The sequence below is a fragment of the Rhododendron vialii genome, chromosome 13a (assembly GCF_030253575.1).
Source record: "Rhododendron vialii isolate Sample 1 chromosome 13a, ASM3025357v1".
In the NCBI taxonomy this organism is placed as follows: domain Eukaryota; kingdom Viridiplantae; phylum Streptophyta; class Magnoliopsida; order Ericales; family Ericaceae; genus Rhododendron; species Rhododendron vialii.
The window spans coordinates 24,812,504-24,834,516 of NC_080569.1; the positions used below are offsets into that span (position 1 = coordinate 24,812,504).

General features: G+C 40.7%; 2 protein-coding genes and 1 non-coding gene across 3 annotated transcripts; 2 read left to right on the forward strand and 1 right to left on the reverse strand.

Annotated features, from left to right (window-relative positions):
• Positions 1–5,376: 5,376 nt before the first annotated feature.
• On the forward strand, positions 5,377–5,483 carry LOC131315433 (small nucleolar RNA R71). Its single transcript, XR_009196759.1, has one exon. It is a non-coding gene; the product is annotated as a small nucleolar RNA R71 (small nucleolar RNA).
• Positions 5,484–9,499: 4,016 nt separating this feature from the next.
• Positions 9,500–13,506, reverse strand: LOC131313127 (universal stress protein PHOS32-like). Its single transcript, XM_058341252.1, has 2 exons — positions 12,671–13,506; positions 9,500–9,901 (listed from the first exon to the last, which is right to left on the reverse strand). Exons 1-2 carry the CDS (start codon positions 13,353–13,355, stop codon positions 9,882–9,884), a joined length of 705 nt encoding a protein of 234 aa, XP_058197235.1. The 5' UTR covers positions 13,356–13,506; the 3' UTR covers positions 9,500–9,881.
• Positions 13,507–18,170: 4,664 nt separating this feature from the next.
• On the forward strand, positions 18,171–21,305 carry LOC131313128 (transcription factor MYB4-like). The gene is made up of 3 exons (XM_058341253.1): positions 18,171–19,128; positions 19,256–19,385; positions 20,600–21,305. Exons 1-3 carry the CDS (start codon positions 18,975–18,977, stop codon positions 21,075–21,077), a joined length of 762 nt encoding a protein of 253 aa, XP_058197236.1. The 5' UTR covers positions 18,171–18,974; the 3' UTR covers positions 21,078–21,305.
• Positions 21,306–22,013: the final 708 nt, after the last annotated feature.

The window sequence follows — 22,013 nt, forward strand, 5'->3', positions numbered from 1 at the left end:
TAACTGACAAAACAAAAGGAAAAGAAAACTCCAGAGATTGCATAAAAAAAACATAAACAACAATTAAAATCCACCACTTTCTTCACGCGAAAGACACGGGTACTACTTTTCTCCCTTGTCAAAGACTGTGGTTCCCTACTTGTTGGAAGAGCAATATGCGTAGGATTCAACGATATCTTGAGAAGTGGTGCCATCATCTAATAGGCTGTCACTCCCTCTGGGGCTACCAGATTCCTTACCCATCACTAGGCTTATGAAGCAATCTCCGCCAAGCTGGACACTAAAGTCGGATGGTTCAGACAGATTTCTCGCTGCTAACTACGCGCCTGCCGCCAGACCCAACCTCCTAAGTACTACATACATAGCTTTGACAAGGTGGCTATACCAAACCGTTGGAAGCCGTTCGAGCACGGCAAAAACTAGAGGTATCTCACCCTCTATGGATTTAAAGTCTCCCAGACTTCATTTAAAACTCAATTATCTGGATAAACCGGATCAACTAAGTCGACTTCCTCAATCACCTCCTCATTATAAATACCTTCCACATATGGTTTTAAACGTTGACCGTTAACCTTAGAAACTTTACCATCCTGTGGATTTTTAATTTCAACAGCCCCATGGGGAAAAACTTTTTGAATTATGAAGGGCCCATCCCATCTTGATCTCAACTTACCCGGAAAGAGACGCAAACGAGAATTAAAAAGCCATACTTTTTGATTTGGTTCAAAGGATTTTTGGACAATATGTTTATCATGAAAAGCCTTAGTCCTATCCTTGTAAATGCGTGCACTCTCATAAGCATCATTACGCAATTCCTCTAGCTCACTCAATTGGAGACGACGATGAGACCCAGCAACAATCATATCAAAATTAAACTTTTTAATGGCCCACAACGCCTTATGCTCCAACTCTACAGGTAGGTGGCAAGCCTTACCAAAAACCAACCGGTAAGGAGACATGCCAATAGGAGTTTTATATGCAGTTCGGTAAGCCCACAACACATCGTCTAGTCGTGTTGACCAGTCTTTGCGATCAGTCCTAACCGTTCTATCAAGAATTTTCTTTATCTCCCTATTTGAAACCTCAACTTGGCCACTAGTTTGCGGATGGTAAGGTGTCGCCACCTTGTGTGTGATAGAATACTTACGCACTAGAGCCGCAAAATACTTATTAACAAAATGGGTTCCCTCATCACTTATGATCGCTCTCGGACAGCCAAACCGACTAAAAACATTGCTCTTAAGGAATTCGAGCACAACTTTATGATCATTCGTTTTCGTAGCCACCGCTTCCACCCACTTAGACACATAATCTACCGCCACAAGAATATACTCATTCCCAAAAGAATTAGGGAACGGTCCCATGAAGTCTATGCCCCACACATCAAATAACTCTACCACTAGAATGGAGTTCAATGGCATCATGTCTCGGCGGGATATGTTTCCGGCACGTTGGCACCGAAGACACGTCCTACAAAACTCGTGGGCATCTTTAAAAAGAGTTGGCCAATAGAAGCCACTCTGCAACACTTTTGTCGCCGTTTTCTTCCCACTAAAATGTCCCCCACATTCAAGAGTATGACAAAATGTCAAAATACTATGATACTCACACTCGGGGACACAGCGCCGAATCACTTGATCCGCGCAATACTTAAAAAGTATCGGATCCTCCCACAAATAATGCCCAACCTGAGAAAAGAATCGGTCCTTATCTAGACGGGACCAATGCGAAGGAATCTCACCAGTGGCTAGGTAATTAACAATAAAAGCATACCACGGAGGCCGAACTTGCGACACCTCAAACAATTGCTCATCGGGGAATGAGTCATGGAGAGGCACAGTGTCACATGAGGAGTCAACAAGGATCCTCGACAAGTGGTCGGCCACAGAATTTTCGGAACCTTTCTTGTCCCGAATTTCAAAATCAAACTCTTGTAGCAACAGAATCCATCTAATGAGCCTAGGTTTCGCATCTTTCTTAGAAAGCAAGTGACGCAATGCAGCATGATCAGAATACACAACAACCTTAGACCCGAGGAGGTACGACCTAAACTTGTCTAATGCAAAAACAACAGCAAGTAACTCCTTCTCCGTAGTAGTGTAATTCAATTGAGCATCGGAGAGGGTTTTACTCGCATAGTAAATCGCATGGGAAACTTTGTCAACTCGTTGGCCAAGGACAGCGCCAACTGCATAGTCGGACGCATCACACATGATTTCGAAAGGTAATTTCCAATCGGGTGACTGCATAATAGGTGCAGAGGACAAGGCATCTCTCAACTTGACAAAGGCCTTCATGCAGGCCTCGTCAAACACAAATGGCACATCCTTGGCGAGGAGATCGCACAAGGGTTTAGCAATCTTGCTAAAATCACGAATAAAGCGGCGGTAAAAGCCCGCATGCCCTAAAAAGGATCTAATCTGCTTAACAGAAGATGGGGGAGGGAGTCGCGAAATTAAGTCAACTTTAGCTTTATCCACCTCAATCCCCCTCGTAGACACCACATGTCCCAACACTATCCCCTCTTGAACCATAAAATGGCTCTTCTCCCAACTTAGCACTAAATTTTTCTCAATGCATCGCTCAAGCACCTTGCTCAAGTTACGGAGACAATCATCAAACGAGGTCCCAAAGACCGAAAAGTCATCCATAAAGACCTCGAGAAACTCCTCCACCATGTCAGAGAAAATAGACATCATGCACCGTTGAAAAGTAGCAGGTGCATTGCACAAACCAAATGGCATACGCCGGTAAGCGAAAGTGCCAAAAGGACAAGTAAAGGTAGTTTTCTCTTGGTCTGCAGGGTCGACGGGCACTTGATTGTATCCGGAATAGCCATCCAGAAAACAATAATAGCTTTTGCCCGCTAACCGCTCTAAGATTTGGTCAATGAAAGGCAATGGGAAGTGATCTTTCCTAGTCATGGAATTGAGCTTACGGTAGTCAATACAAACACGCCACCCTGTGGTGACTCGTGTCGGGACAAGCTCACCTCTCTCGTTCTCGACCACAGTTATGCCCGGCTTCTTGGGCACCACTTGAGTGGGACTCACCCACTTACTATCCGCGATGGGGTATATGATACCCGCATCCAAAAGTTTCACAACCTCCTTCATTACCACCTCCTTCATATTCGGGTTCAACCTCCGTTGCATCTCACGAGATGGTTTAGCATTCTCTTCGCAATTAATGCGATGCATGCACACGGAGGGATCAATACCCTTCAAGTCCGCCACGGACCACCCTATCGCACTCTTATACTGCTTAAGCTTCTTAACCAGTTGACCCTCCTGTGTGACAGAAAGGTCAGACGCAATAATAACTGGAAGGGTGTCATTGGTACCTAGAAATACGTACTTGAGATTAGCCGGAAGAGGCTTCAACTCAAGTTTCGGTGGAGCCTCAATAGACGGAGGGGCGGTCTCATCAGAAAGTGCTGGAAGAGGTTCAAACTGCGCTGTCCACTTTGGAGGTGAATTATTAAGTAACAGATTCACCTCCTCAATGGTCTGATCGATATCATACTCCCCATACCCAAAGTGTGCCAAACAAGCGGCCAACGGGTCATCGGTCAAAACATAAGGCAATGCCTCCTCCACCAAGTCCTCCACGACATCGACTGCGAAGCAGTCTTCCTCTAAGGGAGGGTGTTTTGCGGCCTTATAAACATTAAGCTTAAGGGTCATGTTCCCAAAGGTCACCTCCATCTCTCCACTCCTCACATGAATATTAGCATTCGCGGTCGCCAAGAAAGGACGACCAAGAATAATCGGAGTTTGCTTTTTGAGGGTTTGCACCGGTTCTGTGTCAAGGACTATAAAATCAGCCGGAAAATAAAAATCATTAACCTTGACAAAAACGTCCTCGACTACTCCGCGTGGCACCTTAATGGATCTATCAGCTAATTGCAAAGTAACCGACGTGGGCTTCAACTCCCCAAGCCCCAATTGTTCGTACACCGAGTACGGAATCAAGTTGACACTAGCCCCTAAGTCTAAAAGTGCTCGCTCTATGGCATATTTTCCAATGACTATATCAATAGTCGGGGTACCAGGATCTTGCATCTTAAGGGGAGCGTTCGACTGAAAAACAGAGCTCACTTGCTCGGTGAGAAGGACCTTTTTGGACACATTGGTTCGGTTTTTCCTCTTTTGAGTGCAGAGGTCCTTTAGAAATTTGGCATAAGTTGGGACTTGTTTGATGGCATCTAGGAGTGGGATGTTAACTTTCACTTGCTTGAATACCTCAAGGGTATCCTCCATAGATGCTCCCCTCTTAGGAAAAGGAGATGGTGCATTCAAACATGATGGGAACGGGGCTTTAGGCACATAGGGTGGTACCTTAGAGCCCGCTGACACAGAAGTGGGCGATGCAGGTGTGACTGGAGGGGTTCCCTCCTTACTTTGTGAACTCTCCTCCCCAAAGTCATTGGGGTCGGAGGGAGCCAAATGCTCCTTCGATTTCGCTTTCTCTGGTCGGGTTTCGACTTCTCTCTTATTGCGCAAAGTCATGATTACCTTAGCATCAGCAAGAGGCGGGTCATGAACTACAAACTGTCCTCCAGGGGGTTGGACAGGCTGACTGGGCAACCTACCTTCTTCCCTACGGTTAAGTGCATTGGCTATTTGACCCACTTGGGTCTCGAGCCGCGAAATGGACTGGGTATTAGAACGCACTTGCTGTTGGGTATCAGTTAAACGGTCAAGCGCTTGCAGCACCTTGTCCTCGAAGGATGGATCCCGCGTGGATTGGGTGGGTGCTTGGTGGTTTTGTGAGCGATAGGCAGCTGGATTAAATGGAGTATTAAAAGGCCTATGCTGCTGGGCAGAGGAACTACCCTGCTCTTGCGATCTCCATGAGAAATTAGGATGTTTGGCCCAACCCGCGTTGTAAGTATTAGAATACGGATCATTACTTGGTTGGGAGAAACCTCGTGCATTAGCATACCCTTGTGCAGCATTAACCTGCTCCTCCACAAAAATAGGGAATTTTGGGGCTGCAGGACAGTCAGTGATGAAATGGGCCGGACTAGCACATAAAGAACATGCCTCCTGAGAAAGTGGAGGCTGTGAGGTGGCCGGTCCCATACAAAGAAGTTTTTCAACCTTTTCAGTCAGTAGTTCGACTTTGGAATTGAGGTCATGAGATGGTTTGATCTCATACATACCTCGTGGCTTATCAGAGCCAGTAGTGACTGACTTACCTCTCCTCTCAAAAGAAATATTTTGCAAGGACCCTTCGCTCATAGTTTCAAACAACTGTCAGGCATCCTCTTCATTCTTAACCATCACAGAGCCTCCACATGAGGCATCAACCATCACACGATGCTGCGGATGCAGCCCGGAATAAAAACTCTGTACTAATTGCCACTTAGGTATGTCATGGTGCGGACACTTACGAATGAGATCCCCATATCTCTCCCAAGCCTCATAGAACTGTTCATTCTCAACTTGTTGGAAAGTGGTAATCTCCTGCCGAAGTCTGAGTGTTTTTCCTATGGGGAAGAATTTCTTAAGGAATGCCGCACTCATTTGCGCCCAAGATGTTATAGAATTAGTTGGCAAAGTACTAAGCCAATGTTTGGCATTCCCTATCAAAGTGAATTGAAACAAAATCAATCTCAATGCATCCATCGGAAAATTATGAATTAAAAGCGTGGAACTGAGGGCTTCAAATTCAGTGATGTGTTGATATGGATCCTCTTGAGATTGCCCTTGAAACTTAGGGAGCATTTGGAGTGTACCGGGCTTAATCTCATACTGATTAGCCGTGATGGCGGGTAATCGTACACATGATGGTGTAGTGTAAGCCGTAGGGGCGAAGTGTGAGTTGAGAGGGAGGGGGTTAGGTACCACAAGTGCTCCATCAGCATCATCTGCCATTGTGACTAAGTTGGTCTTTTTGTTAACCCTACGTCTCCTATCTAAATCCAAATTAAGAGGTACGAGTTCGGATTCCAAAGACCGACGACCAAGCATGCAAGTTCAATACCCCTCAGGTGTAAAAAAAAAGGGGTACTCCAGATACAGACACTAATTTGCCAAAATGAGGAACAAACTCACAGTGGGTCAACGAAATCGCTTTTATATCACGGCACCGCTTCTCCACAGTGATCTTTGCTCGTTTTGCCGCCTCGTAACCTGTAGCTAAAAGTACCAAAACTAACAAACAAAATAAAAATAAATAACAATGAACTAAACTAAAAACTAATTAAATTAACGCAACCGTGCAAACTGTCCCCGGCAACGGCGTCAAAATTTGACCGCGTCGCTCCGTGTCAAAAATAAATTTATAAAAGCTTGGAGTTAACTTCTACTCCGTAGAATAGTGGTCAAGACCGAGTGTCGATCCGCAGGGACAAATTGGCTAAGTTACTATAATTCGATCAACTTCTAGATTAATTCGGAAAAGTAAAGATTGATTGGTTGAATTGTTTTGAAGAGCTAATTAAACTAAAGAACAATTTAATTAAAAGATTTAGAAACGATAGAGGAAAATATCTAGGGTTTCGAATTCACCCCGACCGCGTAACAACAATATGCATAGGCTAGGTTTATTTATTCGAATCAAAAGAGATTATCGCTAGGGCTTGCAAACCCTAACGATAATCATCAAGAAAATAATCGGGTTGTTAAAAGGTATAAACTATCCCATAGCACGGACCGTCTCTCAGTTAGCACGATCTGGCAACCTAACGGCACGATCCGTCTTACGAGCATAATCTATCTCAGAACTCCAACCACAATCAGTGAAAACCATTGCAAAACTATGTATTTGAAATCTAGAGTACAAATACTTAATCGATATAAAGAATTAAAATCAATTCATTCAATTGAAACGAAAAGGATTCTGAGTTTTACAATCGATCCGAAAAACAAACTAAAACCCATGCATAAAAGAGGTTACTTGGCGCGAAGTTTCATCTTCCCCCTAGACAAGGGGTTTAGCCGGCCATGGGAATGGAAACCATAGCAGTATGGATTGATGAAATCATAGTCAGAATGCTAGAAAATCTACTGATCCGGTCGAGAACCCCACGCCCAGAACTGCCGCTGATCACGTCCAAAAAGTGCCGCAGCCGACTGTGTTAAAAACCCTTTTTCTTTTTCTTTTTGTAATTGCGGCAGCTGACTTTTCTTTGCCAGGCCCTAATATAGATAGAGTTATTACACCTTAGGTCCTTTGACTTTGGAACATGCTTCAAGTTGGTCTCTAAACTTGTTAAAGTTTGCACTTTAACTCATTAAAATGTCAAGCCTCCAAGTATCTACAAACACAAGAAACGCATCACTAATCTCCAAATAATAATATAAATGGACTTAACAAGGCATAAATTAGAAGGATTAAATGGGTGCTTTTCAGCACCTATCACCGGCCGAGTTGCAATTTAATAGTATCTCCCCATTGTCGATCAAGTTAAGCAGTGAATGCAAATTCTATTAGTTTACGGATCGAAACATTGGACTGAATCAATAAACATCTTCACTGAATTTGAAAGGCTGAGTTGTGGCTGTCGAAGGCTGGATGGAGGGCTCCAGTGGTTGAATCTGCGGTTTAGTTTGATTATGGTTTTTTGGGGGTTTGGGTGGTGGACAGGAGTGTTGGGGGTTCAGGAGGTTGATGCTGGTGGTGCAGGGTCAGAGGAGGCGGTGGCCGGTGATGGTGATGGACTGCGTGTGGCAGACGTTGTGGGGTTAGAGCATCCACATCTCATCCTCAGCCTTTGGCTAACTTTGCATCGTCTTTCTGCCACTGTCTTTTGCTTGTTTTCTTTTAATATCTACTATGATTGGGGTATAATTTTTATGTCACTTCATTCTTCTCAGGGGAATCATAAAATTATATAAGTATGTTAAAGCTTTTTTTTGTATTGGCATAGAGAAAATTATAAAGATAGGAAAGGAAGATAGACTTAATAAGGAATCAACCCAAATTGAAATAGGACAAACAAGTCCAAAATACAGAAGATTAGGCCTAAACATGAATATTGAGGAACAGTAGCAGAAAACATCGTAGCAGTTAGTGTGAGGTAGCAGTAACAGCATCGAAAGACGGAGAGACTTATTTCTGCTGTGAACAAGTTTTTTGCAGATTCGTGCAATTGCAGTCATTCGTTTTCGCAATCAATGGTTGAGATTGCTTTTCAATTTTGACCGGTAAAAATTATTTTTTACCGGTCAAAATTGTTTTTCAATTCGGACCGTCAAAAATACTTTGAGCGCACGCGCTTGGGCTCTGTAAACCCACTTTTACTGTATCCTCCGTAAAAAAGATATTCTCCGCAAGAAAATAGCTGTTTGATATAGATGCTAAAGATCGTCTCGTATTCTCGTCTATATTGGGAGGGAATCAACAAAAGTGGGCAGTACTTGGGGTTCAAAGTGGTTCAAAGTTGTGGTGGTGGAGACCGGAGAGACACTGCTTGTGGAGGGAGACGGACAATGGTGTGGCTACAGTGCAACATTTCTGTAAATCTCTCCACTATAGGGGTGTGATATTTTATAATACTACTAGCATTTAAAATGATATTTGGATTCTTTTATATGGGGAGTTTTCTTGTGGGTACATTTGCTTTTTAAACTTGAATTCGTAGCCACCCACATATCCATTCTTAGTTTTACAGGTAAATAAGTGAAATTATTCTTTTATCCTTCCATGTTAAAAAAAGACAATTGATCTTGGCCCGCCCCCGTGCGGGAGCTAAATCCAGGTCTCAGGTCCGTTAATCCAATCATTATAATCTTGCCAGTATGCAAGTATGCCTCTTGCGCCTGTGATCTGGGCGGGCTCCTAGATCGGGAGTTTGGGTTAAGTGTGTGTATGTGTGTTTAAGATGGTCCTCATACCCCTCTCTAGTTAGCAATTGCCTAGTAGAGATGGTAAGTAAAATTACTCTCTTCCACTTCTGTGTTAAAATATATATATAGACACACACACACTTGCTGACAATTTGTATGCTCTGGTTTGATTCTTTCTTTGCTTTTTCACAAATGAAGCCTGCCATGTAAAACATCTATCTTTCGGTAAATAACATGTCAAAGCACAAAAGTCATCACATCGCGATTTCCTCATTTCTTACAGGATTGGGAACGCTCTCTCTCTCTCTTATCTTGCAACTCTTCTGCAAGGCCTCTCTCTCCCTTTTATCTTCGTTAAGAGTTATTCTCTCTCCATTGTCTTGCAACTCTTCTGCAAGGTCGGAGCGGCACTAGGTCAAGCAGGGTGACTAGACCCCCAGCTGCAACTTCCGCCTTATGGCCCTCTACCCGTTTACAGAGTAAAGGAAAAAGAAAACGATACCTATGGAACCGGCAAAAAATAATATCCAACAAACAAGTAATTTGCAATAAGGATTCTAAATAACACGGGTCACGTACCATACCAGCCGTTGCATAAGAAGATTTTAGACATCCAATAGCAATATCCATATATGTGAAAGCACTTTCCGATAATGGCCGTTTTCATACGGCGATTTTAGAAACTTGTTTGCAACCAAATATGAAGCACAACCAGATGTACCCCCTTCCACCCAAATTCAATAAAAGGACGAGGCTGCAAAGCAGTTCTACACAGCTTTAAGATCATAAAGGCCTAAAATCAACAAAAAAGAACTGATCAACAATCTCAACCACTTGCCGATAAAAAATAAAAAATAAAAAAAAATAAAAACAATCTCAACCACTCTCAACTTCAGAGTTTTGAACAAAACTGATATTTAATAAAGCCCGAAAGACTTTGAAGTAACTAGGCACCACAATCCATCTTTTTCACACAGCACAATCTAAGCCTACCATGATCTTGTCACAAACTCCAGACATCTCAGTTTCTTGGATGGGCTTCCTTCTTCTAAACATATCCAGCTTGCCCCATCTTCTATCTGCTCAAGAAGCTTTCTCCGGCTCTACAACACACAACATTTATGATTCAATCAATATTCACCTAAACCAGTAAAACAAACATAAGTTCGCATTCCAAATTTGCCAAGTGGTGAAATATATATTTGCATAGTAGATAAGGAACAATAAATAGTGAAGAATCTAGCCCGACAGAACACTCAAGAATTCTCAAACGTATCCGTTGCATTGCTCAACACATTTTAATTAAGTTAAACAGAATTAGCCATGACAATAACATTTTCCAACTTGTTTGGGACAATGATATGCCATATTCCAAATTTTGGTAATAAGGAGTAACATGTTAGAAAGCCTCTAAGAAGTGTAGAATCTGTAGATTACATAGTAGTTTCTTTGTCATAGATATCTAAGAAATGTTGGGCACGTTACAAAGAGAGTATTGGATACGTGTCGGAATTAAGATTTGAGTATTATAAATACGTGTTCAAGAATTGTCTATGTTCGACACAAGTCGAACAGACATGCCACCTTTCAAGTGTCTGTGCTACTTAGCATGCAAGTAGAGTCCTGCTTTATTTTAATAGACATAGCATAGACCACAAGAAATATAAAACCCATAATTTTGTGCATTCTAAAGAATCATCAGTCTTGTTTTGGTTGGTTATTATGGCTCCACCCCTTTCTCCTTTTCATCTGCTCTGTGTAAGCATAGTTGTTCAAATTGTACGATTCACGGCATGTATCATCTGATTGGATACAATTCAGTGGGTCATCGATAGGAATAGGTTTCATCTATCGGAAATCATTGTGAATCGTGGGTGAATTGTTCCATTTAGTGATTTTGATTTCGGCTCTTTTTTGCATTTATTTGGTTAGGAAAGGGTTCAATCTAACTTTTTAAGATCATTATATGTCATCTTCTGTCTCTGTTTCTAATCTTACAAATATATTTCTCTATTGGAAAAGTATTCTAGGTAAACAGAGAGGAAAAATATTTAAGAGTTAAGAGAAAAATCCATATGCAATGGGACTCCTAAAGAGTAAAGACTGATGAAAGGTTTATTTTAACTCTTTTAAATATGTCCCACAAAAGGGTAATATTAGGACTCGCGGATCCACATCTCTTGCAAGTTGCCCTAGAAGCAATTGTCTTAGCTATTAGACCACTAAATTATCAATTCATTATTTTAAAAAAGTTCACTAAGGCCAAAAAAAAGGGGTCATTTTTACTATGTATATTTGTCATCCCAATGCATAAACATACTTTTCTATACACTTTAGATAGCATTGCCAAATTGGAGAAATACATGGATCGGAGCAACACACGAGATTCTATTGAGCACCACATCGATTCTCAAGACAACAATGAAATCTACATCCTGATTCCTGCACGCTACTAGCTTGTCCTAAAGACCTCCTCCATGCAATTTTAAACAAACAGCTTGCAAACGTAAGTTGAGTAACGGATCACCTATTGAGATGCATATGGAAATCAGTTTTCAGTTGCAAATGAAAAACTTGATTGCAAAGCTGACCCCCAGCTGAGGAAAACAGAGGGAAAAGCCCCAAAGTTTTACAACCTAAACCCCTGGATTTGGAATCAAAAGAATACAAACCTGAACATGTGTTTAACGCCATTCCCTTAGGTCACGAGTAAGGGTAAACTAACTATAAAAAACATCTCAGACGTTCTGCTTCCCTCCACTCATCAGAAGCAGGCTTTCAGGCAACAAAAAGAGCGTGAAGACGCTATTATTGCACCAACTTGGTAGGGGTTGCGAACTAATGCAAAGGGCAACTGGAGTTCAATTGCTCTAAGCCTCTAACTAGCATGGAGAGAGAACAATTGAAGCAACAACTCCTTCCACAACACACAGGGCGATAAACTACTACACTATGCATACAGCTGATACCAAGAGAGATTTAAGCTAGAAACATAGAAAGCAAAACCTGTGGGAATGGAAACAAACAGAACAGAACTTCAAATCAGCTAATTAACTTTCTAGCAGTACTGGTAAAACAAAACAATTTCTGTATATCAATCGCAAAATCCACACCCCATTGGCCAGTATGTGGAAAGTGTATAACAATAGGTGAAAATATGTTGAAAAGTATGCAATGCGTATAGACATATGTATATATGCGTGTGTTTTTATCTATGCTTTTATATTATCTGTCACTATCAGTATTGTAAAAACTAAAAACTGCTACCCTATATTTTTTTCTCCCTTCTTTCCTATTTTCACATCTAGAATTTATTAGAGATTAATCTCAATCGAAGATTCTCCTCCTTCCCTCTTTTGAACAATACTATTTGCACAGGCGTTATGTGTGCATGGGCCTCTAGTATGTATATATGCATGCACCATTTGCACCTTATCAGCAAGATCCTTAAGTAAATAGAACCGTCTGAGAATCACATTTCTTCTGATCAGCACAAAGTCGCAAACTTCTCAGCAATCATCAATCCAAAGGGGGATATAAAGCAACAACAGAAAACAATCACAAACCAATAAATTCCAGTAATCTCAATTAAAGATTCTCTGAACTCTTTTGCCTAATACTATTTGCACACGCATTGCGTGTGCCCGGGCCTCTAGTATATGTATACATGTATGCACTATTTGCACCTTATTAGCAAGGCCCTTAAGCAATACCACCGTCTGATTATCACATTTCTTGCACAAAGTCATAAACTTCACAACAATCAGCAATAAAGCAACAATGGAAACCAATACCACAAACCAAGTAAATTCCACACCAAACAACACAAACCCAAAAAAATATAAAAAAAAATAAATAAATAATTCAAATACCCGTTTGCTTATCAGATGCATCATGATACTCCGTCCCCTCCTCTTCCACCGCCGCCGTGCCATCCCCACCAACACCACCTTCCTCCTTATCATCATCAGGGTACCTCACAACCACCACAGGACACACACAGTGATTTACACAGTAATCACTCACACTCCCCAACCTGCCCCCCTTCCCTTCCCTCCTCGAAGCAGCAGCCCCGAAACCTCTGCTCCCCATGATCACCGTGCTCAGCCCCAGCCTCTCCACCTCCAAGCACAGCCTCTCCTTCATATCATGATCCTTCACTATGTGTATCTTGAACGGTATCCCGGCCTCTGCCAGCGGCCGGGCCAAATCACTCGCCTTGGACGCCGTGAACGCGTCGAAATTGTCTTCCAGCTCCTGCCGCGACCGCTCCTCCGTGTCCTCTTCCTCGACGGCGCCCCAGTCGGCGCCGTAGAGGACGGAGGTGGGGCGGACGTGGAGGAGGATGACGGCGTCGTTCTGGCGGAGGTAGTTCTGGACGGCCCACCTCACGGCGTGGGCGCTTTCGTCGCTCAGATCGACGGCGATCGCGATCCGGCGGTGGGCCCGGGATGTGGGCGTGCCGGATTGGGGGAGCGGGTAGCGAGGGGAGACGGGCTGGACGAGGATTGCGGAAGGTGGGTTTTGGGTTTCGGGAGGTTTCTTGGGAGATGCCATTGATGATGGATGAATTGCAGTAGTTTGGGATGATGATCGTTGTGCCGTGGGAATGATCGAAGTTGGGGTGGGGTTTTCTGGAAAAGATGACGGTGCGTGCGATTGGGTGAGGTTGAGTCCAGGTACAGAAGTTTTTCAGTGCCTGTTGAGTACACTCAACCGACGTGGCGTCCGTTGGACATATTCGGATCGCTCAAAAGTGTTTCAGAAGATCCGAATTAAAAATAATGTGGCAATCATCCTGACACTTAAAACTTTCGCGTCCAGGTAAGGTTCTTGAGAAAATCTTGTTCACAGAACAACTGTAAACAAATGTTTACGAAACTCGCGTGAATAATTTTTTTAAAATTCAGATCATTGTTTGTCGAAACGGAGGATTGAAATCTCATTGTTCCATAAATAGGCTGTTTGTCGCTATTCCGGAAATAAGTTTTCACAAAATTTGACGTAAATGGCTAGGCCCAATCTACCGTAAAATTAATGCCATGCATGGAACGGATAAGAAGATGGGAGAAAATTGATAGGAAAATAGTAGGAGAATAAATTTACTTTCACAAAATTTATTTTAAATCTTTCTTTCTTTCTTTCTTTTCCTCTCTCTTCAAACCAAACAATAGAGGAAAAAATATTTTAAATCTTTCTTTCTTTTCCTTCATTTTCCTTAATCCTTAAGTTTTAAACAAAGCTAAGTTTTTAATATATTAATTTTTTTCTATTTTTTTGTTTAGTTTTTATAAATTTTGGAATTAATTATTCATATCGATGAAAGAAATTAAAAAAATATAAAATGTGAATCAAAGTGGGAAATTTTTGATGTAAACAACACTAAATACAAAATACCAGTTGTTTGTAATTTTTTCACTGTTGGTGATTTTTCTATACTTTAGTCGTAATTTTTTATTTTTAAATTTCTGTTGTTGAGAAGATTGATTAATACAATAAATATAATAACATTAATCTAATAAAATTCAGAAATGACAAACAAAAGCGTAGTATTATAATTTTAAGAAGTAAAACGGATTAGCCAGACCATTTGAACGATTGGATCATGCAAGAACTCGCACTCGAGATGTGATGGACGACTTAGATCCGAAAAAAAATCCGATGGACGATTGGCGATGGAGAGTCAGAAAACCAAGCACACAAAGATCGTGGGGATGGTGGCGTTGCTGATGAATTTGTTGGGAGCTACTCTCAATTGTTTCGCAGACCGCCGTACCAGTCTCAAATCCCCTTGGTAATGTGCTTCAAAATGTCTACTTCTCAAGACTGGATCTTCTGTGCCACAAAAACCCATGTGCTTCTCTGCCGAGGGTATTTCCACCATTGAATTGTGTGATTCTATGTTTTATATCCGGCGGTCGAAAAACCCTTTGGCGGTTTTCGGCACAGAGGAGATAGACCACTACTTCTACTTCTCTTCCTGCTTTCAACATTCTGTTTCTTACTATGACGAGATGATTAAATTCTACTAGTAGTAGCTTGGTTGAATTGGAAAGCTCAACCACAGGGGATGCAATATGGGTATATTTTTTATTTTTTTTCCCTGTTGGGTAACTAGGTAAGAGAGCTAACTTAAGGGGAGAAAGAAAAAAAAAATTTCTTTTGGATTTACCCAAAAAAAAAAAATTGTTTGGGTACCTTCAGCTCTTCGAAAAAGAGTGAGGGTACCTTCCAAAGCTAGAAGATAGAAAACAAAAGACAGCTAATTGATGCGAATTAAGAAACAAGATCTGGGGGCCCCTTTGTTGATTGGCAGGATTTTACATGACTTGGATTGCACATCCCGTGAGACTAAATTCTACTAGCTTTTTTGAATTCAACAATTGACGGATGGATTAATATAGGTAGGACAACCCATCCATAAAACATGGGAGGTACAATACCTTATTTTTTTGAAGATCCAACACCTTGGGATGTAGTATTTGCAAGGTTTTAAATATCAACTGATACGTAACGGTTTTCGAGCCTTTCGATATTGATACTGTTACGCATTTAGACCACTATATACTGGTAGGATGGAAAGTCGAAATGTGTATCGGCCGTATCGGTCCGTTCCAATTCACGGACCGCTTCATGGCTGGTACTCGACCATTACAATTGATTCCTGTCGATACTGTTACACCGTGAACGTTACCTTTCTAGGCCCCCTACCGGTTTTAATAGTTATTCTTTGCGATTTTATATCCCTGGTTTAGCACTGGACCGATGATCCATTATGTCTTTAAGAGAATAGATCTAATAGATCTGCCACTGCTAACAAACAAGTGAACAACAAAGTTAAGGTGGAAAATACTTAACAGAGGAAAATTGGATGCCTTTACCTGTTACTAGAAGGTGGGCACGCAATATTTGTGTGCACATTTTTAGGATGAGTGGGAATAGTGGGGTGGTGGTTTTAAATTGATTACTATTTTGCCCATAGCAATTATATAATGGCAGTTAAAAATGGTCACAAATACTTAATTTGGGGCAATTATAAAAATCACTTTTGTGACGGGCTTAAAAAATGAGGGATACCAAACTGGTGCTCTCCTACCATATATTAGAATGTATATCAAGTTATTATAGATAGCTAAGTAATTGGTTAATCTTTGGAGTGTGTCCTCGTATGGAAGTTTTGCTCTTTGAACACTCCAGGCATATCCAGTGAAGGATGGGAACTTCCTCTGTGTTAGACTAAATTTCTTGGAGGGTTTCAACCTAAAACCGATTGGCTATAGGTGGAGTAGCCTCTAGAATTTATTAACCAAGTTTAGGTGACTTAAATGAGCGATGTGGGACAAGTGAGAAGTCTAACACTCTGCATGTCTATTTGACCTAAACAGTTGCTCTAGGTCATCTCTCTCCAATTTAGAATGGGGAATGGGGATGACTAAAGTAGCAGATATGAAACGTAAACCACTGGTGGCAAATATGCCAGATTGAATCCTTCGAGAGAGAGTGCGTATAATTCTTCTAAAATTCATGTATGTGACTTTGACACTAAACTGCACAGGGAATTTTAAAGATTAAACAAAGACTTATCGAAATTTATTAATCTTGTCAACCTCTTTTTTCTTTAACTTCTTCATGTTGAAACCGTGTTTAGCTACCTAGCAGAAAAAGGAGGGAAACGGATACGCGATTTTACTCATGATCCCATGATGATTGAATTATTTGTCGCCTAATCAACATGTCAATTCAGAGTTCACATCGGTAAAACTAAGGGTCATCATTTAGCCCGAAGGCCCGCGACCCGCCCAAAGCCCGCCCGCCTTTTACCCGGCCCGAGCCCGTAAAACAGGCGGGCTAGCCCGGCCCGTAGTTTGTAATGGGCGGGCTCGGGCCTATGAATTTTTACTCGGCCCGCCCGTAGGCTAGGCCCGTGAGCCCGCCCGTGGTACCCGCCCAAAAGCCTGCCAACAGGCTCGCCTATTAGCCCAAAATCCCACAAAACCCTTTCTTTTTTCCCTTGGTTTAGTTTTGCCCAAGGAAATTTAAGCCCGCCCGTTGGCCCGCCGGCCCGTCAATTGGGCTAGCCCGGGCATGGGCTTTAATTTATGGTAGGTAGCCCGGCCTGCCAAAAAGAAAAAGCCTGGTCGGCCCGGCCCGTGAGCGGGCTTGAGCAGCGACTTGGCGGGCTGGGCCGGCCTGATGATGACCCTTAGGTAAAACAAACCAAATGTTTTGAGCTGAGGTTGACTGGCTTGGTTGTCTTTGTTACTTAAGAAGGTACATTGTGTTCTTTGGATCATATAGAACATACAACCAATGCCTTTTATCAAATCTTACTTTTCTGCTTAAACAATGTAATTAAGTACTCCGAATTGAGAAGATTCATCTGAAATCTAATGAAAGTCAAATCTGGTGTACTTTGTCTTTTTTATTATTTTGTTTATTGGTGTACTTTGTCTTTTTTATTATTTTGTTTTTTGGTGTACTTTGTCTTATTCCTCAAATTTCTGTGATATCATCCACCTTGCTAATTTAAAACGATTTCCTGAATTTTTTTTGTTAGGCTGCTCATCGCCGATGATCTGAGCAAATGATGTCACGTGAATATCATTAACAAGTCATAATTCGTTTTCACATAATTGTTTCTTATGAATCCATGTTTTGTACGTGGACTAATACCAATACTTGAGCGTCTGTGATTTAAAAAGTATTCATAGACCAACATAACAAAGGCACTGGGATGACTAGATGCATTGTACAAAAAAATAGATGTTGAATCAAGTAGAACCTCATCTCCTCTCTCTCAAGAATGCTGGTATCTGCATGTGGATCATGCCGTAGATGGACCACCCTGCTATGTTTTGACCATTGATCAAAACTTGAATTCTTTAGCTTTAGTTATGTAGAATAAAGCAAAACGCTTCATGCACGTATAACATGCTGCAAAATGCAACGCTGACTATTGGTAATTAGCGATTGAGATTGTCGTCAACTCAAAGAACTGTTTTGACAATTAAGCTTCTGAAATCATATATAATACTAAAAAACGGTGAAAATGGTTTTCCCACTTAATAATGTGTGCAAGATTTTGCATCTAAACTACTAGTTTCATCCCTATAATGGCCATTCATACCTATGCAACTTTATTGCTAGATTAAACATGGGAAATGGGGTTTTTTTTTTTGTTTGGTAATCTAAACAAGGAAAATGTTAAAGAAGGTGATAAGCCCCGAAGATTTGTTCCCATGGTTAATTTGATCCTTCCCAGTAAAACGCGGCATGTTCGAATTCTGATCGCTCCAATATTAACTTAAACTAAGATAAAAGATTTTCTAAGTCGCCTACGTTGTTGTATTTATCTTTTGTCCTCATTTTATACCTAGTGGTGTTGTGCTTTTACAGTCCATGTCTTTGAACCATCTTGGTATGATGCATGGTAAAAGGAGGTGGGTTAGCTTATCATTCACTCATGGCAACACATTTATAATGCGATGCATATTTTTGTTGTATGTTCCCATAATTGGTAATGTGCTTGCATGCTGATGCGTCTCTAGTAGTCTATTGTTCAGTTTGTCGTAAACCCCTGAAGATCTTCAACATATCTAGTTGTACAATATTAAAGTTCACAACTCGACATGTGAACAGAGTAGAAATGGGGCATTGACAGCAGGGAACTACCGACACGTTCCTAGGATTTGTTGAGCAGTGATCTAAATCAAACTTCACTCATGTGATGGTTCAACAAAGACGTAACTATTATAGACTTGGTATTTTGTAAATAGAACCGAATCAAGTGCATGCTTGTGCAGTTATTTAAGGTGAATCACTAACATAAGACTGCTGTCATTAAGATGTTGCCCTCCTCGTACTCTTAGCCTTGTATGCCCTAGGTGTTATGTGCAAATGGAGACAATGAGTGGCAGTGAATACTGTATTGGGGGAGGTTTATCTAGTGACACACCTCCAAATGGGAACTAAGGAAACAACAAAAAACATTGACTTTATCAAAAAAAACAAGAAACAAAAAACATTGACCACATGTTCAATGATGGAACTTCGAAATTTCCCTTGAAAACAATCGCATCCTTCGGAGAAGTTTGGTAACTTGTGAAGTACTAAACCAGATTATAGATAACACTCTACTACTTATAAAAGAGACTCGTGGTTGGTAAAGCCAAGTTAATGGGGGATAGTCCCATAGAGATGGGGAGGGCTCATTGCTATGAGAAGGATACTTTGAATAAAGGTCAGTGGAGCCCCGAAGAAGATCAGAAGTTGATGGCTTATATCAAGAGATACGGCATCTGGAACTGGAGACAGATGCCAAAGCCAGCTGGTAGGATAAAACCATGTAAATGGTTGTAAACTCTTCTTCAGAATATCTTTTGCTTTTATGGTTTCTATTCCTCATGTTTATTTGGTTAGGTGCATGTGCATGTATTCATTCCTCTTTAATTTTCCAGGTCTGTCAAGGTCTGGGAAGAGTTGTAGACTTCGGTGGATGAATTATCTGAGGCCGGATATCAAGCGTGGGAACTTCACAAGAGAAGAAGAAGAAACCATATGCAGAATGCAAGAAATGCTGGGAAATAAGTAAGCATTCTGAATTCCTATTATTCATTTATCTCTCTCCCGTAAGATTTCTGGAAATTTGAGTTTCATATAACCTTATAATATATAGGCATATACCATTACAGCAAATCTTCAATTTGTGGTTAAGCTCTTCACTATTTCAGAGTCTTGTTCTGGTTTGGGTTGTCTCGGTCAAATACCCAAGATGAGGGTTTTATGTATTGGCTATGGTGTGAATATATGAGGAAATTCAGGATCATATTGTTTCCTTCAGTCCCATGGGAATATCAACAGTTGCGATAACCCTCACAAGTAACTTTTTTGCCCATATATTTAAACTGTGAAGATTGTGTGTTGATGTCTCAGCTATTGATACCGTGCATATGATATTTCTATGTTATGACCGGAAACTGAAAACGAAGTAATGTCTGGTGCTTGCATATTTATCCGTACATGATTTGATGATCAGGCCACCATGTAGATGATAAACTGAGGATTTATGAAGGTGTGCTAGTTTTTTAATTAGCGAGAGGAAGTACAATAACGATACGTGATAGCCAAGTACTTTAGCATGCATGAAAAATGTTTATCGCAAGATCTTTTCAGCCTCGATGTCAAAATAAAAAACACCATTGGTAGTGATTACGGGCAGAGCTATGTTGATACAAGTTGAGGTCAATTAATCCCATTGGCGGAGTTGTTAATATTTGTCCTTCTGCATATGACTTCAAAAGTTTTTCAATTTTCACAACATTGCCCCTAAGATATAAATAAATCTTCTGACTGCCACCACTCATTATTTGAAAGCTATAATTATTACCTTTTTTTTTTTTTTTTGTAGAGTTTCTTCCATTTTCTCCCTTGTAATATAGTTATTTATTTTTCTTCACGTTTTGTTGTTTTTGTCGACTGTAGAATAGGAAAGATTCCATTTATCTCTTTAGATAAAGGTTCTGCCCTCTCTGGATGAAAATTCTGTCTTTGTCTCCGAAATTGAGGTTTGGAGTTTACAGAGGATTGATTCTACCTACTATGATACTCATTTCTCTTCTCTTTACCGGCATTTATATAGTTTTGAAGTGCACTAAGAAATTATGTACGAGTATGTTTTGGTCATCCTGGAATAGTTGATAGTACGTACAACAGATTTTGTTAGAAGTTCTATGTTTTCTTAGATTAATTGTCGGAGATACTACTTTCAATTTCTCGATGTCTTTTTCTGGTTTCATTTCCAGATGGTCTGCAATGGCAGCAGCACTACCAGGAAGAACCGACAACGAAATAAAAAATCACTGGCATGGCCACCTCAAGAAACGTTCGCGGACTCAATCATCTGCGTCCAGTGCTGGATCAAAGCAAAGAAATTTACCCATATCGAACCTCTTGCTTCCAAATAATGCTCCAGAATCTTCCACGTCAGATGGAGAATCAGCACCAGCTGGTGCTGGTCTTGATTTTGGGCATACAGAAAATCAAAACACGGAGGAAGATCATGGATCAGAAACATTTGAAGAAGCCCCAAGTTTGTGGGAGCAGCTGTTGTCGGCGGAGAACTTGTACGTGGAGAATCAAGATTTCCAATTAGAGATGTTTGTTGATCCTGGATTCACAGTTCCACAGCATGAACTCTGGTGGCCAGACGGCCAACTAACGAGTCCATGTGGTTTTAACAATGATCTCTGGTTGGAGCCAGAGCCTGGTGTCCCTTTTTGACTGATCTTTGGTTGGAGTAGGATAGCCCGAGGCCATTTTTAACTTACAGTCTAGAAATGATCTTGTGATGCTTAACTGTTCAAGTGTTGAGAATCAGAGCTGCTATCTTCTTAAGGTACTTGCGATTGGGCATGAATAAAGTTGCATGCACCTATATGGATGTGTTGTGGGGAATTCTACCATGTCCCCCTTTACTGAGAGATGTTAAAAATGTTGCTCCTATGTACTCCTGCCGTCCCGATTTGTTTGTCCATTTTTTAACTTTGTTTTGTCCAAATTTGTTTGTCCGTTTGACTCGTAAACGGATAAAATTTCCTTTTTGCCATTACTTTTTGAAATAAATTAACTTTTCAAAAAAATTGAAGGGTAAATATATTGAAAAGTAAACTACTTTTGGGTATAATCATTATGCTCCATAAATGAGTTGGATTTCCAATATTAGAAAAACAAATTGGGACAAAGGAAGAGTAGTTTTTTGCAGTGACGATGATGACTGATTGGGCTTAATAAGTTACATGGCTTCTTCTTTTTTCTTTTTTCTTTTTTGTCTTTATTCTTTCTTTTTATACATTTGTGTTTTTTTTTTTTTTGCGTTGAATTTATGTGGATTATCAATTTGTGTCGGTGAGAAGAATTGAAAAAGTAAAAAATTATGAGTTTATTTACAAAATTTTGAGTTTGGTTCATAAATTTTTACTTTTTCAATTCCTCTCCTTGAGATGAACTAAAAATTCAAAAAAAATGACGCAAACCTAAAAAATTCAAGAAAAAATTTGGATAAGGACGAAAAAGTAACCAATGTTTTTGACGAAAAAATTGATGTAAAACCAAAAATTGTCACATCAGCTTTTGATTATTCATTTACGAGATTGCTAAGATTAGCAATGCAGATATCTACAATTGTATAATTAAAATTGGATAGTCAAAACTTGTCAT